The sequence below is a fragment of the Eublepharis macularius genome, chromosome 12 (genome assembly GCF_028583425.1).
Source record: "Eublepharis macularius isolate TG4126 chromosome 12, MPM_Emac_v1.0, whole genome shotgun sequence".
NCBI lineage: Eukaryota > Metazoa > Chordata > Lepidosauria > Squamata > Eublepharidae > Eublepharis > Eublepharis macularius.
In genome coordinates, this window is record NC_072801.1 from 70762530 (window position 1) to 70779700 (window position 17171).

General features: G+C 45.1%; 1 protein-coding gene across 1 annotated transcript; it reads left to right on the forward strand.

Moving 5' to 3' along the window:
• Positions 1–845: 845 nt before the first annotated feature.
• Positions 846–13444, forward strand: LOC129339765 (vomeronasal type-2 receptor 26-like). Its single transcript, XM_054994348.1, has 6 exons — positions 846–940; positions 1039–1330; positions 3826–4710; positions 5612–5839; positions 7160–7286; positions 12543–13444. The coding sequence occupies exons 1-6, from the start codon at positions 846–848 to the stop codon at positions 13442–13444; spliced, it is 2529 nt and encodes an 842-aa protein (XP_054850323.1).
• The last annotated feature ends 3727 nt before the right edge of the window (positions 13445–17171 follow it).

The window sequence follows — 17171 nt, forward strand, 5'->3', positions numbered from 1 at the left end:
ATAGCAAAACTAGAGTCGCCTAATGAATGTATTGGCAGTATATTAATGGCAGACAGAAGAAAATACTTCCTAGTACAAGACATGAACGTATAGAATTCTCTGACACAAGATGCCATAATGGCTACTGTTCTGAAGAAGTGAGCCGTGACTCACGAAACCTCATACCTCGCCACAAAGTTTATTAGTCTTATAGGTGCTACTGGACTTTTGCTGTTTTCTATTGGCTACTGTTTAGACAACTTTAAAAGGGGATCAGACAAATGCATAGAGGACATGTCTACAGAGCTGTAGTAGTTGTGGTAGCTAAAAGGAACCTGCAGGAATTGTCCAAGATACCTTTGAATGCTAATGCAAGAAGTGGAACAGTGACCTGAATGCCCTGCTCGAGTGCTTCACAATACTGTATAGCTGTGGGAAATGATGTCGCCTATGTGTTATGTCAGTCTGCATTCCGGCTCAAATGACTCACACAACACCTTTCTTGGTTTAGAAAATGGCCACAGCTTTATTGATTACAGCTTAATGGAGCATTGGCCAGGCATCTGGGCTCGGATCCCCGTTGGCATCGGAGGGCCATCCTGCCGACCGGTGCATCCTCCACCGGCCCCGTGCTGGCCCACTGTAGCAAGTGTCATCCGCTGCCAGCGCATGCCAGGCAGTCTTCTCTCCCCAATCCATTGGGGTGAGCAGACCTGTGGCCCACTCACCCTATTGGGATCTGGCCCAATGCCACAAAACCGCCAAACCCATAAAGTTGTGACAGTCCTCCTTCCAGTCCATGGAAGTGGTGGGTGGGAGGGAAATGTGCTGCTCCTGCCAACGCTCTGGGAGGAATGGCATCGACCATGAGGCTGGACTGGAGGTGGGCTGGGCGTTCCGCCCCATCCTGGCTGACCCGCCTCCACTGCATCCTTCACAATGGCAAAAACCCAGCCCACCAGTAAGTCAGCAAGCTTCTCTTCTTGTGCTTATAACCAAGACTGTGACAAACTGCATCCGTGCACTGTAGAAGCCTTATGACAGTCACTTTATTTGCAGTTTGACAACCAAGTTCTACCAGCATATTTTGGCTCTGGTGTTTGCCATCAAGGAGATCAATACAAATGTGAAGATCCTACCCAATGTCACTCTTGGTTTCCACATCCACTCCAGCTATTTTGATGCAAGGATGACCTACCGTTCCACTCTAGACTTGCTCTTCAAATCACATCATTTTATACCCAACTACCTCTGCAGTGTCCAGAAAAAGCTGATAGGAGTCATTGGAGGACTTAGTTCAGATACTTCTTCATGCATGGCAGACATCTTAAGTCCTTACAAGGTTCCACAGGTAGGATTAATGCCTGAGAACTGCAGTGATTTCTCCAAAGTCACATGTAGTTCAGTCCATTGTTTTTCCTCACATCATTTTAATGGCTAGAAAGGGGGAAGAACAGTGACTAAAAACCAGGAAAAGATCTAAGGAGATCCATTGGGATATACCTTCAATCTAAAAAGTCTGATGAAGGGAAGGGTTCCAATTCAGACCTGTGTGTTTAACATGTGTAGTGTCATGTTGCTCCTAAGACTGATGGACTGAATAGATAGAGAATTAGATGATAAAGGGTATGTATGTTAAAGAAGAGACAGAACAGTCCTTATACCAATGATCATTTTAGGTGATTCTGTTTCCAGCTGAGATGTAAGAGGGAAAATATGCATAAATGTCCTCAAATGAAATTGCCTTCCTCTCTTTCTTCTTTGTCCAAGTGACAAGAGGTTTATACAGATTGAGGTCAATGTTAACAATCAATGATGAGATAATGGGATTTCATGTTTCACACTGTTCTTGCCAAGAGAAGGGGGATCCTCAGCAAGCCTGGTGGTATAAAGTGCTATCAAGCCATAGCTGACTTTTGGAGACTCCATAGAGTTTTCCAGGCAATAAATGCTCAGAGGTGGTTTGCCATTGCCTGCTTCTGCATAACAACCCGAGAGTTCCTAGAGCCCCTTGGCCAGTGTCGAGGGGCTGCGGTCCTCGCTGGAGGCCATTGCTAATCTATCCTTAGGCTCCGGGGTTTTCCTGGGACATTAAAGGAAGCCGTGGTGAGACCTCTCTTGAAGAAACCATCACTGGACCCCACTGACCTGGTCAATTACTGCCCAGTTTCGAATCTCCCATTTATGGGAAAGGTGATTGAGCAGGCAGTGGTGGAACAGCTGCAGGGGTTCCTGAAGGGTGTCTCAGCCCTAGACCCCTTCCAGTCCGGGTTCCATCCAGGACATGGGACGGAGACGTTGCTGGTTGCCCTCACAGACAATCTTCGTAGACATCTGGATCAAGGCGGCTTGGCGCTGCTGATATTATTGAATCTGCCAGCAGCGTTCGATACAGTCGATTACGATCTTCTGACTCACTGCCTCGCCAATGTGGGGATACGAGGGACTGCCTTACAGTGGCTTGTCTCTTTTCTCCATGGTCGGGGACAGAGGGTGGAGCTTGGGGAGAAATTGTCATCCCACCACGCTTTGGTGTGCAGGGTCCACAGGGAGCAATACTCTCCCCCTTATTGTTTAACATCTATATGCGCCCCCTTGCCCAGTTGGTGCGAAGTTTTGGACTTGGGTGTCATCAATATGCAGATGACACCCAGTTGTATCTGTTGATGGACGGACGGCCCAACTCAGGGAAAAGCCTTATTCCAGCCACTGTTAATTCCTCCCTTTCTAATTCTGTACGTTCTGAACTTAGAAAACCCTCCTTAAAGTGCATTCTGCCACAACATTCTAACAAAGAAGCAAGAAATATATACATTACATTAATTGCATTTTTATTTGAAAATAAATATTTATGTTGAAAAAAATAAGAAAAACATAAGAAAAAATAGTTTTATTTGACTCTATGTTTGCAGATTTGGCTTGGGGCCTGTACACTTGGGTGAATGTCTCCTTGTAATGTCCAGCCTAGTGCCAACATGTTAGGATCCTCTTCTGAGTCCCTGATCTCTGTGCCTCTAAATTCATAGGTGAGGAGGGTGGCGATCAGACACAGGGCTTTTTTGGTGGTAGCCCATCATGTTTGGAATGCCTTCCCCAAGTCATACTTTCTTTTAAATGCGAGGCTAAAACATTCCTTTTCACCTAGGTTTCAACGAAGGAGTTTTATCCTTCTGTCATAATACAATGGGTTGTAGCAGGGTGCTGGCCAGCTGGCCCACACAACAGAGGGCCGCTGGGCCAGGCCACCCAGCAGTTGGCTATACCTCAGCGGCCGGGCCATCGGGGCGGCAGCGGGCTGCCATCAGGATCCGCAGCCCCCCCCCTTGCCCGTGGATCAGCTGGGCAGGGAGAAGGTGGATGAACCTGTCTTCTCCCTGCCCAGCTGAGGGGCAGGCTTCACAGCCCCCCTTGCCATGGATCAGCTGGGTAGGTAGAAAACAGTGGCTCACTGCCCCGTGCCCGCTGATCAGCTGGGAGGGGCAGGCTGTGCGCTTGGCAATCCCATCCCTTCCCAGCTGACCGGTTGGCGACAGTGCAACTGCTCCTGTGCTAAATGTGAGTTGTCAGGAACACGGTTACCCTTTTATAAAGGAGGATGTTTCATGATCTGCTTCTAGCTCAATGATCATTTATCTACAATATTTTAGGCTGCTTACTGTGTATTTTATGCTGTTGTGCTCCCGCTTGTTTTAATGGCATTGTCTTGTTTTAATGGCATTTTTAATGACTTCAGTTTTGAAAGGTTGGCTTTTCATGCTTTTGTAAGCCACTTCAATCAGCTCTCTGGAGAGGTGGCATATATGATAAGCAATCTTTATTGCCCTTCCTTGTAATCTCTATTTCTAGTTTTCATATGGCTCATTTGAATCTGCAGTAACCGATGAAACTCCGTTCCCTTCCTTTTATCGCATGGTTCCCAATGAGGCCCTTCAGTACGTGGGAATTGTCCAGCTACTTCTGCGTTTCAGCTGGAGATGGGTTGGGCTCATCACTATGGATGATGAAGGTGGAGAACATTTTTTGCAGGCACTGGAGCCAATGCTTTCCAGGAAGGGAATCTGTGCAGCCTTCATAGAAAGGGCTCCAAGGAAGCTCCATTTTGATAATGCGGAAGAAATGATCAGAAACTTTTACAGTAATCGTTCAAATTTCCTGGACAGCAAAGCCAATGTAGTCATCATCTACGGAGAACCAGCCACTATTATGTGGCTTGCTCTCCTTTTATGGACACGCACAGTATGGATTCCTCTACCAGAGTCTGAAAATCCAGAGAGAAGCTCTGCAGGGAAGGTGTGGATTACAACTGCCCAGATTGATTTTGCATTCCTTGTTTTTCAAAAGAATTTCGATATACAAATGTTTCATGGTGCTCTTTCTTTCTCAATTCACTCCAATGAAATCTCAGAATTCCAAAAGTTCCTTCGTATTATTCATCCTGCTTGGGCCAAAGGGGATGGTTTTATCAAGGACTTCTGGGAACAAGCTTTTGACTGTTTATTTCCAAATTCCAGAGAACCAACAAAGGTGGAAGATAGATGTACTGGGAAGGAGAGACTGGAGAGTGTGCCAGCCATATTTTTTGAAATGAGCATGACTGGCCACAGTTACAGTATCTATAATGCTGTCTATACTGTGGCACATGTCTTACATATCATGCACTCACGCACTGCCAGCCACAATGCAACTGAAGATGGGAACAGACAGACTTATCTGCATGTGGAGCCCTGGCAGGTAATGTCTCCTCACTGCGATTCCAGCCAAAATGTCAGGTCTTGCCAGGTATTCCCCCCCCCCCATCCCAAGCACTTCACTGCATCGCTTAGGTGTATGAGTTAAAGTTACTTTCTTGAAGAATACCAGTATCAAGATGGTCAGACAGGATCATTGGCTGGAATGACTCAGTGTAGTAAAGCAAGGTTAATTATAGGGCAAAGTCCCCCCCACACACACACCAGTGGGAAAGAAAGTCCGTGAGGATTTTGGCATGCAGAGCCAGGGAGCCAGGGAAGAGGGGAGGAGGGAAAGGATGAGCTCTGCTCAGTCTCTTGGAGGTTGGTGCAGTCTCTGTTGGAACTTCAAGGCCACGTTCTCAGGCCTGCCAGGAAATTGTAACCAAAACACCCGCAAGATAAGCAGCTAGCTATCATTCAGCAAAACAGGTTTCCCTCTGCATGTTCTCAGAGGTACACTACACACTGCAGCAAGAAATCTGTAACACATGACAGATATGCTGGAGGTGTATCTGACAACTGTCAGTTATGTTCCAAATGTTACGGTGAAAAAGATTGTTCAGCATACCAGCATATGACTGTGAAATCTCTGTAGGCTCCATCCTTTTACGTCCTCTCAGATTGTATCTCTTCCTTGTCAGCTAAGCATACAACAAACAAATGGGTCCTACATGGACCTTTTTTGGAAGTTTGCTCCACAGTAGCATCAACTGCCCCATAATTCACAGTATTTTCTCATACCTAGCATCAAAAATTGGATCTTCTGCATTGTTTTTTCAGTTGCACAATAGTTGCATTCAGATACAGTGGTTCTCTCCTGGATTGAAAAAGCTCTGAATCTATCTCTTTCCTATTCTTCCTCTTTGCATCTAGCTCCACTCATTCTTCCTCTTTGCATCTAGCTCCACTCATTTCTTCGACGAACTTCATTCAACAACGGTGTTGGAGATGAAATTACATTTAATGAGCATGGAGAATTAACAGCTGGTTTTGATATAACAAACTTGGTCACTTTCCCAAATAACTCTTATGTCAGAGTCAGAGTTGGAAGGCTGGATGTTCAGAGTCCTCCAGGGAAAGAGCTCACCATTCACAAGGACAGAATCCAGTGGCTCAGGGGCCTCCCTCAGGTGAGGATATATCTATACTCTCAAAAAAAACCCAAAACCCTTAGCAGATTTAAGGAGGACAAATGCAGTCCTTTCTTCATTAAGGGTTTGTGTGTGTGTTATGTGCTGTCAAGCTGCTTATAGCAACACTATGAATTAATAATAATAACATAATAATAACACTCAATATATAATGACCTCCAAAACATCCTATCAGTAACAGCCTTGCTCAGATCTTGTAAACTGTACCTTCCTTTATTCAGGGTTTAGTTAACCCATAAATTTCAAGGACGCAGCGTGTATTTTATAAACCTTAATAACATTTTAATTTAAAATATTTAAAAGGCTGTCACCCCCCCCCTTGTGGGGTGTGGAGAAGAGGTGTTTCTGTTGGTAACAGAGGATAGGACTCAAAACAATGAATTTAAGCTACAGAAGGGAAGGTACCAGCTTGACTTTAGGAAAAATTTCTTCACGTTAAGAGTAATTCAGCAGTGAAATCGGCTGCCTAAGGATGTGGTGGATTCCGCATCATTGGCAGTCTTCAAAGAGTGGCTGAACAAATACTTGTTGGGGATGCTTTAGGCTGTCCCTGCATTGTGCAGGGGGTTGGACTAGATGGTCTGTAAGACCCCTTCCAACTCTATGATTCTATTATTCAAATACCGGGCTCCAACACATGGTGAGGCTATTTAAAGCTTTCTCCAGCCCCGCACACTGACTGACCAATTAACAGCCCAACATGTAGGCTGGCTGATTACTGGTGTCTTTCTTTTTCAACGGCAATGTCAGCAGAATGGATTTCCACTGTAGGATCCATCCCCCTTTGGGGTTCAGGTCATTTTTTGACAGTAAAAGTTCCTTCCAATGAATGTAGTATAGATGAGATCATGGATACTGGCTTTCCACACATAAGCCCCTATTCATTTAAATCCTTTTGAGCATTGGTTATTGATTTGGGGTAGGGATACTGCACGTTTTTACGCAAATTTACTTTGTTCAGCACTCACCCTCAGAGAGTGAGCCAATCAGGGCTGCCTTCTGATTGCATTGAATGACTCGAATAGCTGCAAACAATTTTGCAGCTCCTTGCTGGTCAGAAGCCAGAACACAGAGGATGTGGGATCAGCTGCGAGCTGAGCTGTTATCCACCCTCCCCTCAGCAAAATAACTGTCTTTGTTTGTTTAGCTATTTGTTTAGAGTATTTTCTGTTTGAGAGAACACAGGGATTGTGCCTAGCAATGCCAAATCATCTTCCTTAGATTTAAAATGTGGAGTATATATGCGTATATGAGTAAGCATCTTCATGCCTGTAACTTTTTTCTTTTGTTCAAGGACAGCTGCCTCCCTTCTCTGTGTGTAATGAATTCTGCAAGCCTGGTTTTATCCGAATAAAGAAGGATGGAGAGAAATTTTGCTGCTATACTTGTGCTCCTTGTCCAGAAGGGAAGATGTCAGACAAAGAAGGTAAGTGATTTATTTTTGACAAATATAAGTCTAATCCAATATCCAAAAATTTTGAGGGACTGTTGGCAGGAGAAAGTGGTTAACACCTCATTTCCACAATGGGGAGGGGTTAAAATGTTCTCCCAGTTTTTTGAGTGTTGTGATTTCTAATGTCAGATTGATGTCTGTTTATTCTTTTGCAAAGGGACTGACCTGTTTGTAGAGAATAGAAGGGCATTGCTGACACTTGATGGCATATATATCATTGGGAGATGAACAGGGGAATGATCTCGAAATGGTATAACTGGTATTGTTAGGTCCAGTGACATGCTGTTGGAGTAAATACGGGGACAGAGTTGGTATCCTGGTTTATTGCAGGCTCTGGTTCCAGAGTTCGTGTTGGTGATGGGAAGTACATTATTATGAGTGAGTTGTTTAAGGTTAGGGGGCAGTCTGTGGGCAAGACAAGGTTTGCCTCTCAATGCTTGTGAGAGAAGAGTATCATTGTCCAGCATAGGTTTCAAGTCAACGCTGAACTGGTCACAGACAGCTCTGTGACCACCAGTCGTGTTCTATTGTTATTTTGTTTGGGCCTGTCTTGTAGCAGGTTCTCCTTTGATAACATTCTGGCTTTGTCGATCTGTTTTCTTAGTGTATCGGGTGAGTACTGTAATTCCAAAATTGTCTGCTATAGATCCTGCAGGTGAGAATATCTGTCAGAGGAACTGGAACAGATGTAGCTGTAACATACAGGATTCTTATCTCACAACAGATGCTAATTTCGGCTCTAATCAAATTGCATTGCCCCCCCAGTTGGAAGAATGAAACAAACACAAGGCTTTGGAATTAAGAGCCGCTTTATTAAACACAACATCAACACTAAACTGCAGCAAAGGCTAACTGGTGGTACAGGTCAAGCCATGGGGTCACCCCTGACATCCACCTTGACCTGTCTGGGTGAGCCCCACTGCCCCGAGCATGAGCCATTCTTAGAATGGCCTCAGTCTGGCCAGCCGGCCAGGCAAAGGGGTCCCCCCATCAAGCTCCTAAAGCCTCAGCCGTACAGCATGAGGGAAGGACTTGCACCTGGGGTTCCCTGGAGGCAGTCTGTACAGGTGGTGGTAGCCATGAAGCACCAACAAAGTCAGTATACCCCCTATAGATTATATTTAGATATTGGAATAGGGACACTGCCTGTAAAGGCTGAGTCCTACCCAAAACCCCCGCATATATCAAGAACCCCAGGAGCCAATTGTGCCAACTGCAGCCCACCTTCCTTCGTGTAATTTTTTCTTTGTCCTGATCATCTAGATCATCCTTATCCTTCTTTTCCAATTCACGGAATAAAAGGGTGAAAATGTCCACGTATTCCCCTTTGACTATCTTATTCCTGGTAGCCTGGGTAAGATGATTCCCCAGGGGCAGGGCTATATCACCAAAGGGGAGCGCCCTGTATGGAACCTGACCATAAGCACCATAAGGCATGAGGCTCCATGGCAGGTATGCTCCATACTGCCAGCCCAAAGAAGGTACGCTAAAAGCCTGACTGTCAGAACCACCCCCCCAGGTTGTTGAAGGTTCCCCGTGGCCGACTGGGCACTAGTTGCACCAGAACCCATGTCTGACCACACCAAGTGCCCTGGCATCTGTCAAGCTGGTGTGTTGAAAGAAGAAGATGTGGAGGGACCTAGGGACCCGGAGGCAGCGGCCTGACCCCAGGGTCCCCATGGCCAGGTACATGCCTGCTGCGGCAGGGCAGACTTACCTTCTGGCCCACTAGGCTCTACAACCACAGCAACTTGACCTCCTTCCACTCGTTCCTCCGGTTCAACTTCTCAAACCATATCTTCCTCCGCCTCACATATCTCACAGCCAGCCATAGGTCCAGCCTCTGATGAACCTGCAGTGGACTCAAGAGCAGACACATGGTTCAAAATTTCCAAGTGGAAGGCCGATTTGGATGCTAATCTAACCAGCTGACTGCATTTACTCGTGTCCCCAGTCGTAGCTGCGGTCCCTTTTTTCTTTTCCAAAGCCTCCAACCGCTTCAATATCTCCATGTTGAAACTACTGTCCCCCTCATCCTTGGAAGAGGAGAGTGCAGGGGGGGGCTCTCTTGGGACATTGTTTCTTAGCAGGCTGCTTACCTTTGGCCTGACCCTTGCCCTTTCTAGATGCCATCCCAACAAGGCACAAACAGCGTAGTCCAATTAACTGTTGTGCTTCACCAACTCTCTATTTGTTGATGTATTTATTAAGTGACTATAGTATGATCCCCAGTAGGGAAAGTAAAGGAAACAATAACCAACAATCAGCAGTGCCAGTGTAGCAAGAGCACTGAAATGGCTTGCTGCCCCACAGATTGATATGAAATGACAGGATAAGTTCCTATAAGGCTACCACTTTGCCAGCCTGTGTAATCAGCAGCTGCACACTAAAATGGCCACCACCACAAAATGGTGGCCAGTACTTAATGCTCACCCAGAAGGGTGTCCCCAAAAACGGCGCCACTCAAAGCAACGCTGAGGACTGGGCACGCAAGGCCCATGTAGCCCCACTGGGCCTGCTTACCCGCAAGGGTCTAGACACCCCCACGCAGGCCTCCTTGCCAATCATGACAGGCAAGAACACCTGGCCGCGGCCTAAGAAAAAAGGGGGGAGTGAAGGACCAACTGCTCCCTCCCAGCACCTAGCAAAAAAAAACCCGAGGAACCCAATAGGCACTACCGTGCCAGCAAACCATTCTGCAGCAAGGGATAGCAGCCAGGAATGCTCCTCTGCACTGCCCCAAACACCACCAGGTGCCCCACAAGCTGAATAACCCATTGCTGCAAAACCACCACTGCCGTCAGCAGGCAAAAGCCGGGGAAGAGGCACAATACGCCACTCGCTCCTGATGACGACGACGTTGCCTCGCTCACCCAGGGATTCCTCCATGCAATGGAAGATCAGGAGCTCCAGAAAAATGCCTCCTGCTCCATCCGATCGCAAGAAGCACCTGCGCCTTTGGGGGCAGAGATGCCTTAACCAGCTCTGTCTCTGCCTCCACAATGTAAAGACCAGAATGCCCAGGACAGCCATCTGTCTCCTTCTCCTTCTCAGGAGGCAAACTTCGGCCCCACGCTAAAGCCGCTCCGCGGCTGCCATGCATGGCCACAATGTAACTTTACATCCTGACAGCTTCCTTTGCTACTTCCCTCATCTAATCATTGCACCTTTACATCCCAACACCCTCCCTTATAACTAGAGATGGGTATGAACAGCAATACGAACAAAAAAAAGCCATGAACAGCCCAATCTGCTGTTCGCAAACAAGCTGTTTGTGAGACCCCATTCTAAATGAACAGGTGGTTGTTGCGAGCCTCATTCGTTGATGTTCGTCAAGCCAGACAGTCTGGCACCTGCAATCAATTCCCTTGGCAACTTAGGCAGGGATTGTCTGAACTCTGTCTGAACTCTGCTGTTGACCTGGAAACCCCAATCTAGCTTGGTAGGCAGGACTTCCTTTCAAGTGTGGAGCTCCAAATTTGTTACAAGGGAGCAAAGTCCAGAGGGGAGGGGGGCTCCCAGCTCTGGCTTTGCAGACAGTGGAGAGGTAAAGAGACAGCTGCTGTTGGCATTTTGATAGAGTGCATTGAAGCTTGAATTTTCTTTGTGTGTGATGTGATTGGGATCTACCCCTTAAAGTTCCAGGGCTGCTGCCAGGCTCTGGGCCAAGCTATTATTTATTATTGGTACCTTTCCTGGTGCCTGCTCAGGTCAGGTTTCTGGGAGTGGTGCAGTAGGGATCTTGACCAAACTTGGATGACGCTGGAGGAGAGGATGCTGGCCCCCATAAATATCCAACCACGAACATGTTCGTGAACAGGTCATGCTCGTAAGTGTTCGTGAGTCCCTGTTCGTGGATGGCAATGAACAACGAACATCATGTTTGTTTTTCTGTTCATGCCCATCTCTACTTGTAACACCTCACCCACCTTTGGCTGGAATATAAAGGCTCAGGTGTCTCCATTCCTACTCATGTCTGAAGAAGGGAGCTCTGACTCTGAAAGGCTTACAGTCTGCAAATCTTGATGGCCTCTAAGTTCTTTTTCACCACTACTGACCAGAAATAAGATTCCTTTTTTACTACTGACATTGCATGAAGTGTTTAGAGAAAGCAAAGTTTCTTTGTGATGGAAACCATCTAATTTTGTGTCTTTGAGGTCTCTTCCCAAGACCCTCAGGCATTTCCTGGCCAGCTATTCCAAATTATTCTAGACCTTTAGGAACCTTTCTTGTAAAAATTCCAGTCCATGTTAGGGTTACCAAAACTGCCTCGGCAAATGCCAAGATATTGGGGGTGGGGGGAGAGATTTCTGGGAAGGGTGAAGTTTTAGGATGATATGATGTCATTTCTATGTGATGCTCTAGGCTGCCTCTCCTAGTCTCTATGGTTATTTACTATGGAGACTAGGGGAGATTCCTAGAGAGTTGATATGTGTAAGCTATTTTTTTCCTGCTCCTTAATTCTTTGGGGGATGTGAAATCTAGACTTGGAAAGGTAATTCGCTGCCTGGATGAGTAAATAGGATGCCTACAGGACACTCACTACCAGCATTTTGTACCTTAATGTGAGTGAAGTTAGACATTAAACAATTCAGTCCTAAGCAAAATTACCCTTTCTAAATCCACTAAAGTCCACAGGCTTAGAAGGATGAAACTCTGCTTTAGATGACAATATATGTTGGTGAGAAGAAATATTGCGGCTCAAAATCAATACAAAGTAAGTTAACTAACTTTACGTGAACTTGAAGTCCTTGGTTATAACAAGGAAAAGAATATTCATGAGCAAAAACTGTTGAGCAATTACAGAGGATGGGGCAGGAAATCTGTAACAAGAAACGAGGGGGACATCCCTTTGTCCATTTGACTGTGGCATGCATAATTCCTCAGAAAATAAATCTAAGAGCTTCAGAGTTGGATGCCAGCTTCAGGAGGATTGTGAGAGTTAGAATGACAAACACGATGGGCTCCCCGAAATCCCTCTAGTATTTGCAATGGAAGTAAAAATTAACACATAAGAAGCCAGGAAAGGCAGGCAGCACAGACAGGGAGGGTGGAAAATATCCCCTTTGTTGCAAAAGAAGGGCTGATTTAAGAATTTTCAGCCTATCAGAGCCTGTGTGGTATCTACCAACCATTTTTCTCATTAAAATACAGTTGAAAACATCATGTCACTGTAGACCAAACAATTTTCATCCTAAAAATGCCAGGTTCTCTATCTTCTTATTTCAGACATGGATTACTGTATGACTTGCCCAGAAGACCACTATCCAAACAAGGACCAAGATCAATGCATCCCCAAGATTCCAAGATTCCTTTCATTTGGAGATACTTTGAGCATTATTTTAGCCTTCTGGGCCCTTTCCTTTTCTCTGATTGTAGCTCTGATGTTTAGAATCTTCATCAAATACCGGGACAGTCCCATCGTCAAGGCCAATAACCGGAGTCTCACCTATGTTCTCCTTATCTCTCTCCTCCTTTGCTTCCTGTGTTCTTTGCTCTTCATTGGACAACCAAACCAGGTGACCTGCCTTTTCCGACAAACAGCTTTTGGCATCATCTTCTCAATTGCTGTTTCTTCAATCTTGGCAAAAACCACTACAGTGGTGATAGTGTTTATGGCCTCCAGCCCAGGAAACATTTTCCAAAAATGGCTGGGGAAAAGACTGGCACATTCCGTTGTCATTTCCTGCTCCCTTGTTCAAGTAGGCATTTGTGCTCTTTGGTTGGGTATTTCTCCCCCATTCCCAGATTTGGACATGCAGTCACTGACTGAAGAAATTATAGTTCAATGCAACGAAGGTTCAGTCACCATGTTTTACTTTGTTTTGGGCTATATGGGTTTTCTTGCCACAGTGTGCCTCATTGTGGCTTTTCTTGCTAGGAAGTTACCTGACACTTTTAATGAAGCCAAGTTCATTACCTTCAGCATGTTGGTCTTCTGTAGTGTTTGGCTCTCCTTTGTCCCCACCTATCTGAGCACCAAAGGAAAAGACATAGTGGTGGTGGAGATCTTCTCCATTTTGGCCTCCAGTGCTGGCTTACTGGGCTGCATCTTTTTGCCCAAATGCTATGTAATTATACTGAGGCCTGAACTCAACAACAAAGGGCAACTGATTAAGAAAAAAAAGTGAAAGTACTTCAGTTCAATTAGCTCTTCAAAGGGAAAAAAAGAGATGAGTATGTGCCCATTGCTTCTCTTTTCTTTAAAGCCACGGGGAGTGTGATTTGGATTAGTTCTGCTGCTCAGGAATGGACAAGTTAAACCCCACTCTTTCAGGCTGCTCTAATCTGAATTGGACTTCTACAGTGCTCCCAGTATCTTGGCTGTTTTGACTCTTCATCGGCTTTTCTTTTTTCTTGCCCAAATCAAATGCAAAAAATGCAAACCTGTGAGAACTTATAAAAAACCATTGCTCAGTAACCTGCCTGTTTGTTGCTTGGCTGTGTCCCAGGAGATGTGAAAACTAGAGAAGGGCACGAACTGAAATACGAACGAAAGTTCGTCACAAACCAGGCCGTGAACCAGCAGTTTGTCAGAGCCCATTTCTGATGAACCGCCACGAACTTTAGGGTGGTTTGTTTGGTTCGTTTTTTGGTTTGTCACTGCAGACAGCCTGGTGCCAATCAATCAGTTTCCTAGGCAATGGGGGGGTTGGGCTTTCTGCAGACCTTCTGATGACTTGAAAGTGACCTTCTGCTGATCCCAAAAGTGGTGATTTGCTGGCACAAAAGTGATGTGTTCATGAACCAAAATGAACCAGTTCATGATCCGGGGCAGGTTCATGAAAGTTCATGGTTCATGAAACGTGACGTTACAGGTACTTTTCTAAACCAAATTCTGACCTGCTTTGGATCTCAGTGAATCCCCCCACCCCTCCTTTTGCTGGTATATTTCCTGGACATGCCATTGTATCTGGGGATACATTGGTGACACTCAGGGACCACACCACATTATTGCTGGGCTCATGCCAATGTAAAAGGGGCTGTGTTGGGACATCCTGGTAGCAGAGGGGGGCTATGTTTATATCCTAAGACTTCCAGCCTGGGTCTCACTCCAAAATGAGCTTTAACTCACAAAAATGTATATCATGGACAATTTCAGTGGTCTTTAAGGTGCTATTGGACTTGAATTTTGATTTACTACTACCAATGTGAAACAGTTTGACATAGTGTGAATGAAGCTGTCTTCCAAAGTGATGTAATGTCATTGTTCAGCAGTGGATATTCTACTCAGTGTATATTGTTGATGTAGTGTTTTGTGAAATTTGGCGACATCTTCCTATCCAATTCCCCACAGTGATTCTGGTTGTTTCCATCCTAGAACACTTTTATACTGCTTTGTCCTGAATTTTGAGTTTCCTAGCTTTAGTTTCAGATGAGTTATTCCTGCCACAGACAACCACAGACAACTCAAAAAAGCAGGAGGTACAGGTTTCTGGGAATTGTATGTGCCAAGATTATCCAATTCCTTTAATGTTTACCACTGCAACTTCCATGTGATAGCTCCCTCCTCTCGCACCATCTGAGTTGTTCCTGCAGAGAAAGGCGAGAGAACTGCAAAGTTCTGACACTGCTGTGTTAGAGAATTAGCTCCATTTAGGTGAGCTTGTGAAGTGGTGAAGAAAAGATGCCCAAAGATCAGCTCACAAGCAGTCATAGCAAATGAATATAGTATGTTTGTGTGTAAAGCACCAACAAATAGGAGGAAAGTTATGGCTACCCCATAAGGTTTTCAAGGCAAGAGACAAACAGAGGTGGTTTGCCATTCCCTGCCTCTCCGTAGTAACCCTGGACTTCCTTGACAGTCCCCCATCCAAGTACTAACCTGGCCCAACCCTGCTTTGCTTCCAAGATCTGATAAGACTGAGCTAGCCTGGGCCATCCAGGTCATAGTATGCTTAGCTGCTAAATTTGTGTGGTGTGTAAAGCTCACATCTTCCCTAACCACAATGAAATGAAAAACAACATTAAAACAAACAAAAGGTGGAATAAAACTAGCTATCAGCGGAGCAAGGAGGTAGCCTGCATAAGCAGATCAGTTTTACTCATCCTACAAATTCCACCTGGCATAGCATAGTTTTAAGAAATATCTGGAAGGTAGAAAGCAAGCTGATAAATTAAATTGCATGGGGGGGAGGTGCCTACCAATCACAGCTCAACTCAATTGCGATGTGAAGCAGGGACGTGGCAGCTGAACTTCAGTTGTAGGCAAATACGTTGGAACAGCAGAACAATCCTAAGAACATTTCCTTGGGAGCAAAGCTCATGGAACATCATGGGACTTAACTGCTTAGGATTTCTCCCTATCTTTGACCTAAGTGCCACCCTTTTTAATCCATACCAGCACTTAGACAAACAACAAAGAAATCAGCAACTGAGCCATTTAAAGTGATAATACCAATCTATATAACTGAGTCAGCGTATTTCAGACAACTCACTTTATACCACGGTGCACCACCAGAGGGGCGCTGCCATGGAGGGAAGCCTAGGCAAGGCACCATGTCCCTCCAGAAAACATGACATAGTGGGAAGCCCAGGCCAGGAGAAGGATGGGAGCAGGTGGCAATGCCCGCCTCCTGCCTTCACCCAGCTGGTATTAGGAGTGGAGTAGGTATAAGAGGTGCTTCTAGCACAACACTTTCTAGATAAGAGACATGATGTTAAGGACATTAAGGCAGTTGGACTTTATACTACCACCAGAGAATCCAGTCAGCAACAGGATCTTCTTCGCAAAGAGGCGAAGTGGATTCACACTTTAGGCACTATGTCACCAAAGGGACTGAACAATGAGCTGTCCTTGAAATGTTTTCTGGGATAATTCCTGTTTGACAACTAATGTACTGGTATCAATTTGATGGTTAAGCATACTGTATATGTAACAAAAAGTATGTAAGTAATTTCAGGATTACAAAGTGACTATGTTGTACCTTTAATTACATTAGTAGAGGTTGCACTTTTAATTATATCATTGTATGTAAGCAAGATTCATCTTGAGCTCTGGTACGTAGTATTTTTCTATGTCATTATGTTGTACCTTTAATTACATTAGTATATGTTGTACCTTTAACTATATCATTGCATATAAGCAAGATTATCCTGAGTCATGGTACATAGGATTTCTCCGCGTCATACTGGGTGCTGTATTTGGCATGTATGAAATGAGACTCTGCAAGGGTGAGCATGTAACATTTTGCTAACATGTAACAAACTTACGCATTAGAAGGTTTGTGTTTAATTTTCTATATGTGTGATATAGACACAAATGGCTGCCCCTGAGGAAGTCTTTAAGGACGAAGAACTGAAAGACGTTTTGCTGGCTTAAGTTCCGGGCACAGCTTGAGTCTGGGGATTTCAGCCTTTGGATTCTCATTCTCTCTTTACATCATCTGAAAAGGAAAAGAAAATACAATTACTTTCAGGTCTTAGCACCAACAATAAGACCTACCTGTGTTACATCTTGCTTTGCCACCACACCCTAGGGTCCTCTTGTTGGGGACTCTTGTTCAAACTTTCTGTAAAAGAAATTGCTGAATTAGATACTACCTGTTTTGATCAATGAGCATTAATTGTTATAAATATGTTATTTCAGTTTGAATAACACAGTTTGAGTGTATGAAAATTTGATTCTATCAGTTCGTTAATTCTTCATACTCCCGGGCGGTTCTTAACCGCTCCTTTATTGTTGTTGCTACCGGGGGAAGCCTTCTGTGATACGATTTGGAATCAGGAACAGAGCAGGCGACAATCCCTGCACCCCCTTCACCCAGCTGGGATCAGAAGCAGAGCAGGTAGTAAAGCCCACCACCCACCTTCACCTATCAGGATCAGGCACGGCGCAGGAGGCAATGCCTGTTCTTC

What these genes read in the sequence shown, in the direction of transcription:
- LOC129339765 (XM_054994348.1), top strand. Translation starts at nt 846, where the DNA reads ATGAGGCTGGACTGGAGGTGGGCTGGGCGTTCCGCCCCATCCTGGCTG. An exon ending in GGCAAAAACCCAGCCCACCA is followed by an intron (nt 941 to 1,038) that starts GTAAGTCAGCAA and finishes CTTTATTTGCAG; the next exon opens with TTTGACAACCAAGTTCTACC. An exon ending in GTCCTTACAAGGTTCCACAG is followed by an intron (nt 1,331 to 3,825) that starts GTAGGATTAATG and finishes CTCTATTTCTAG; the next exon opens with TTTTCATATGGCTCATTTGA.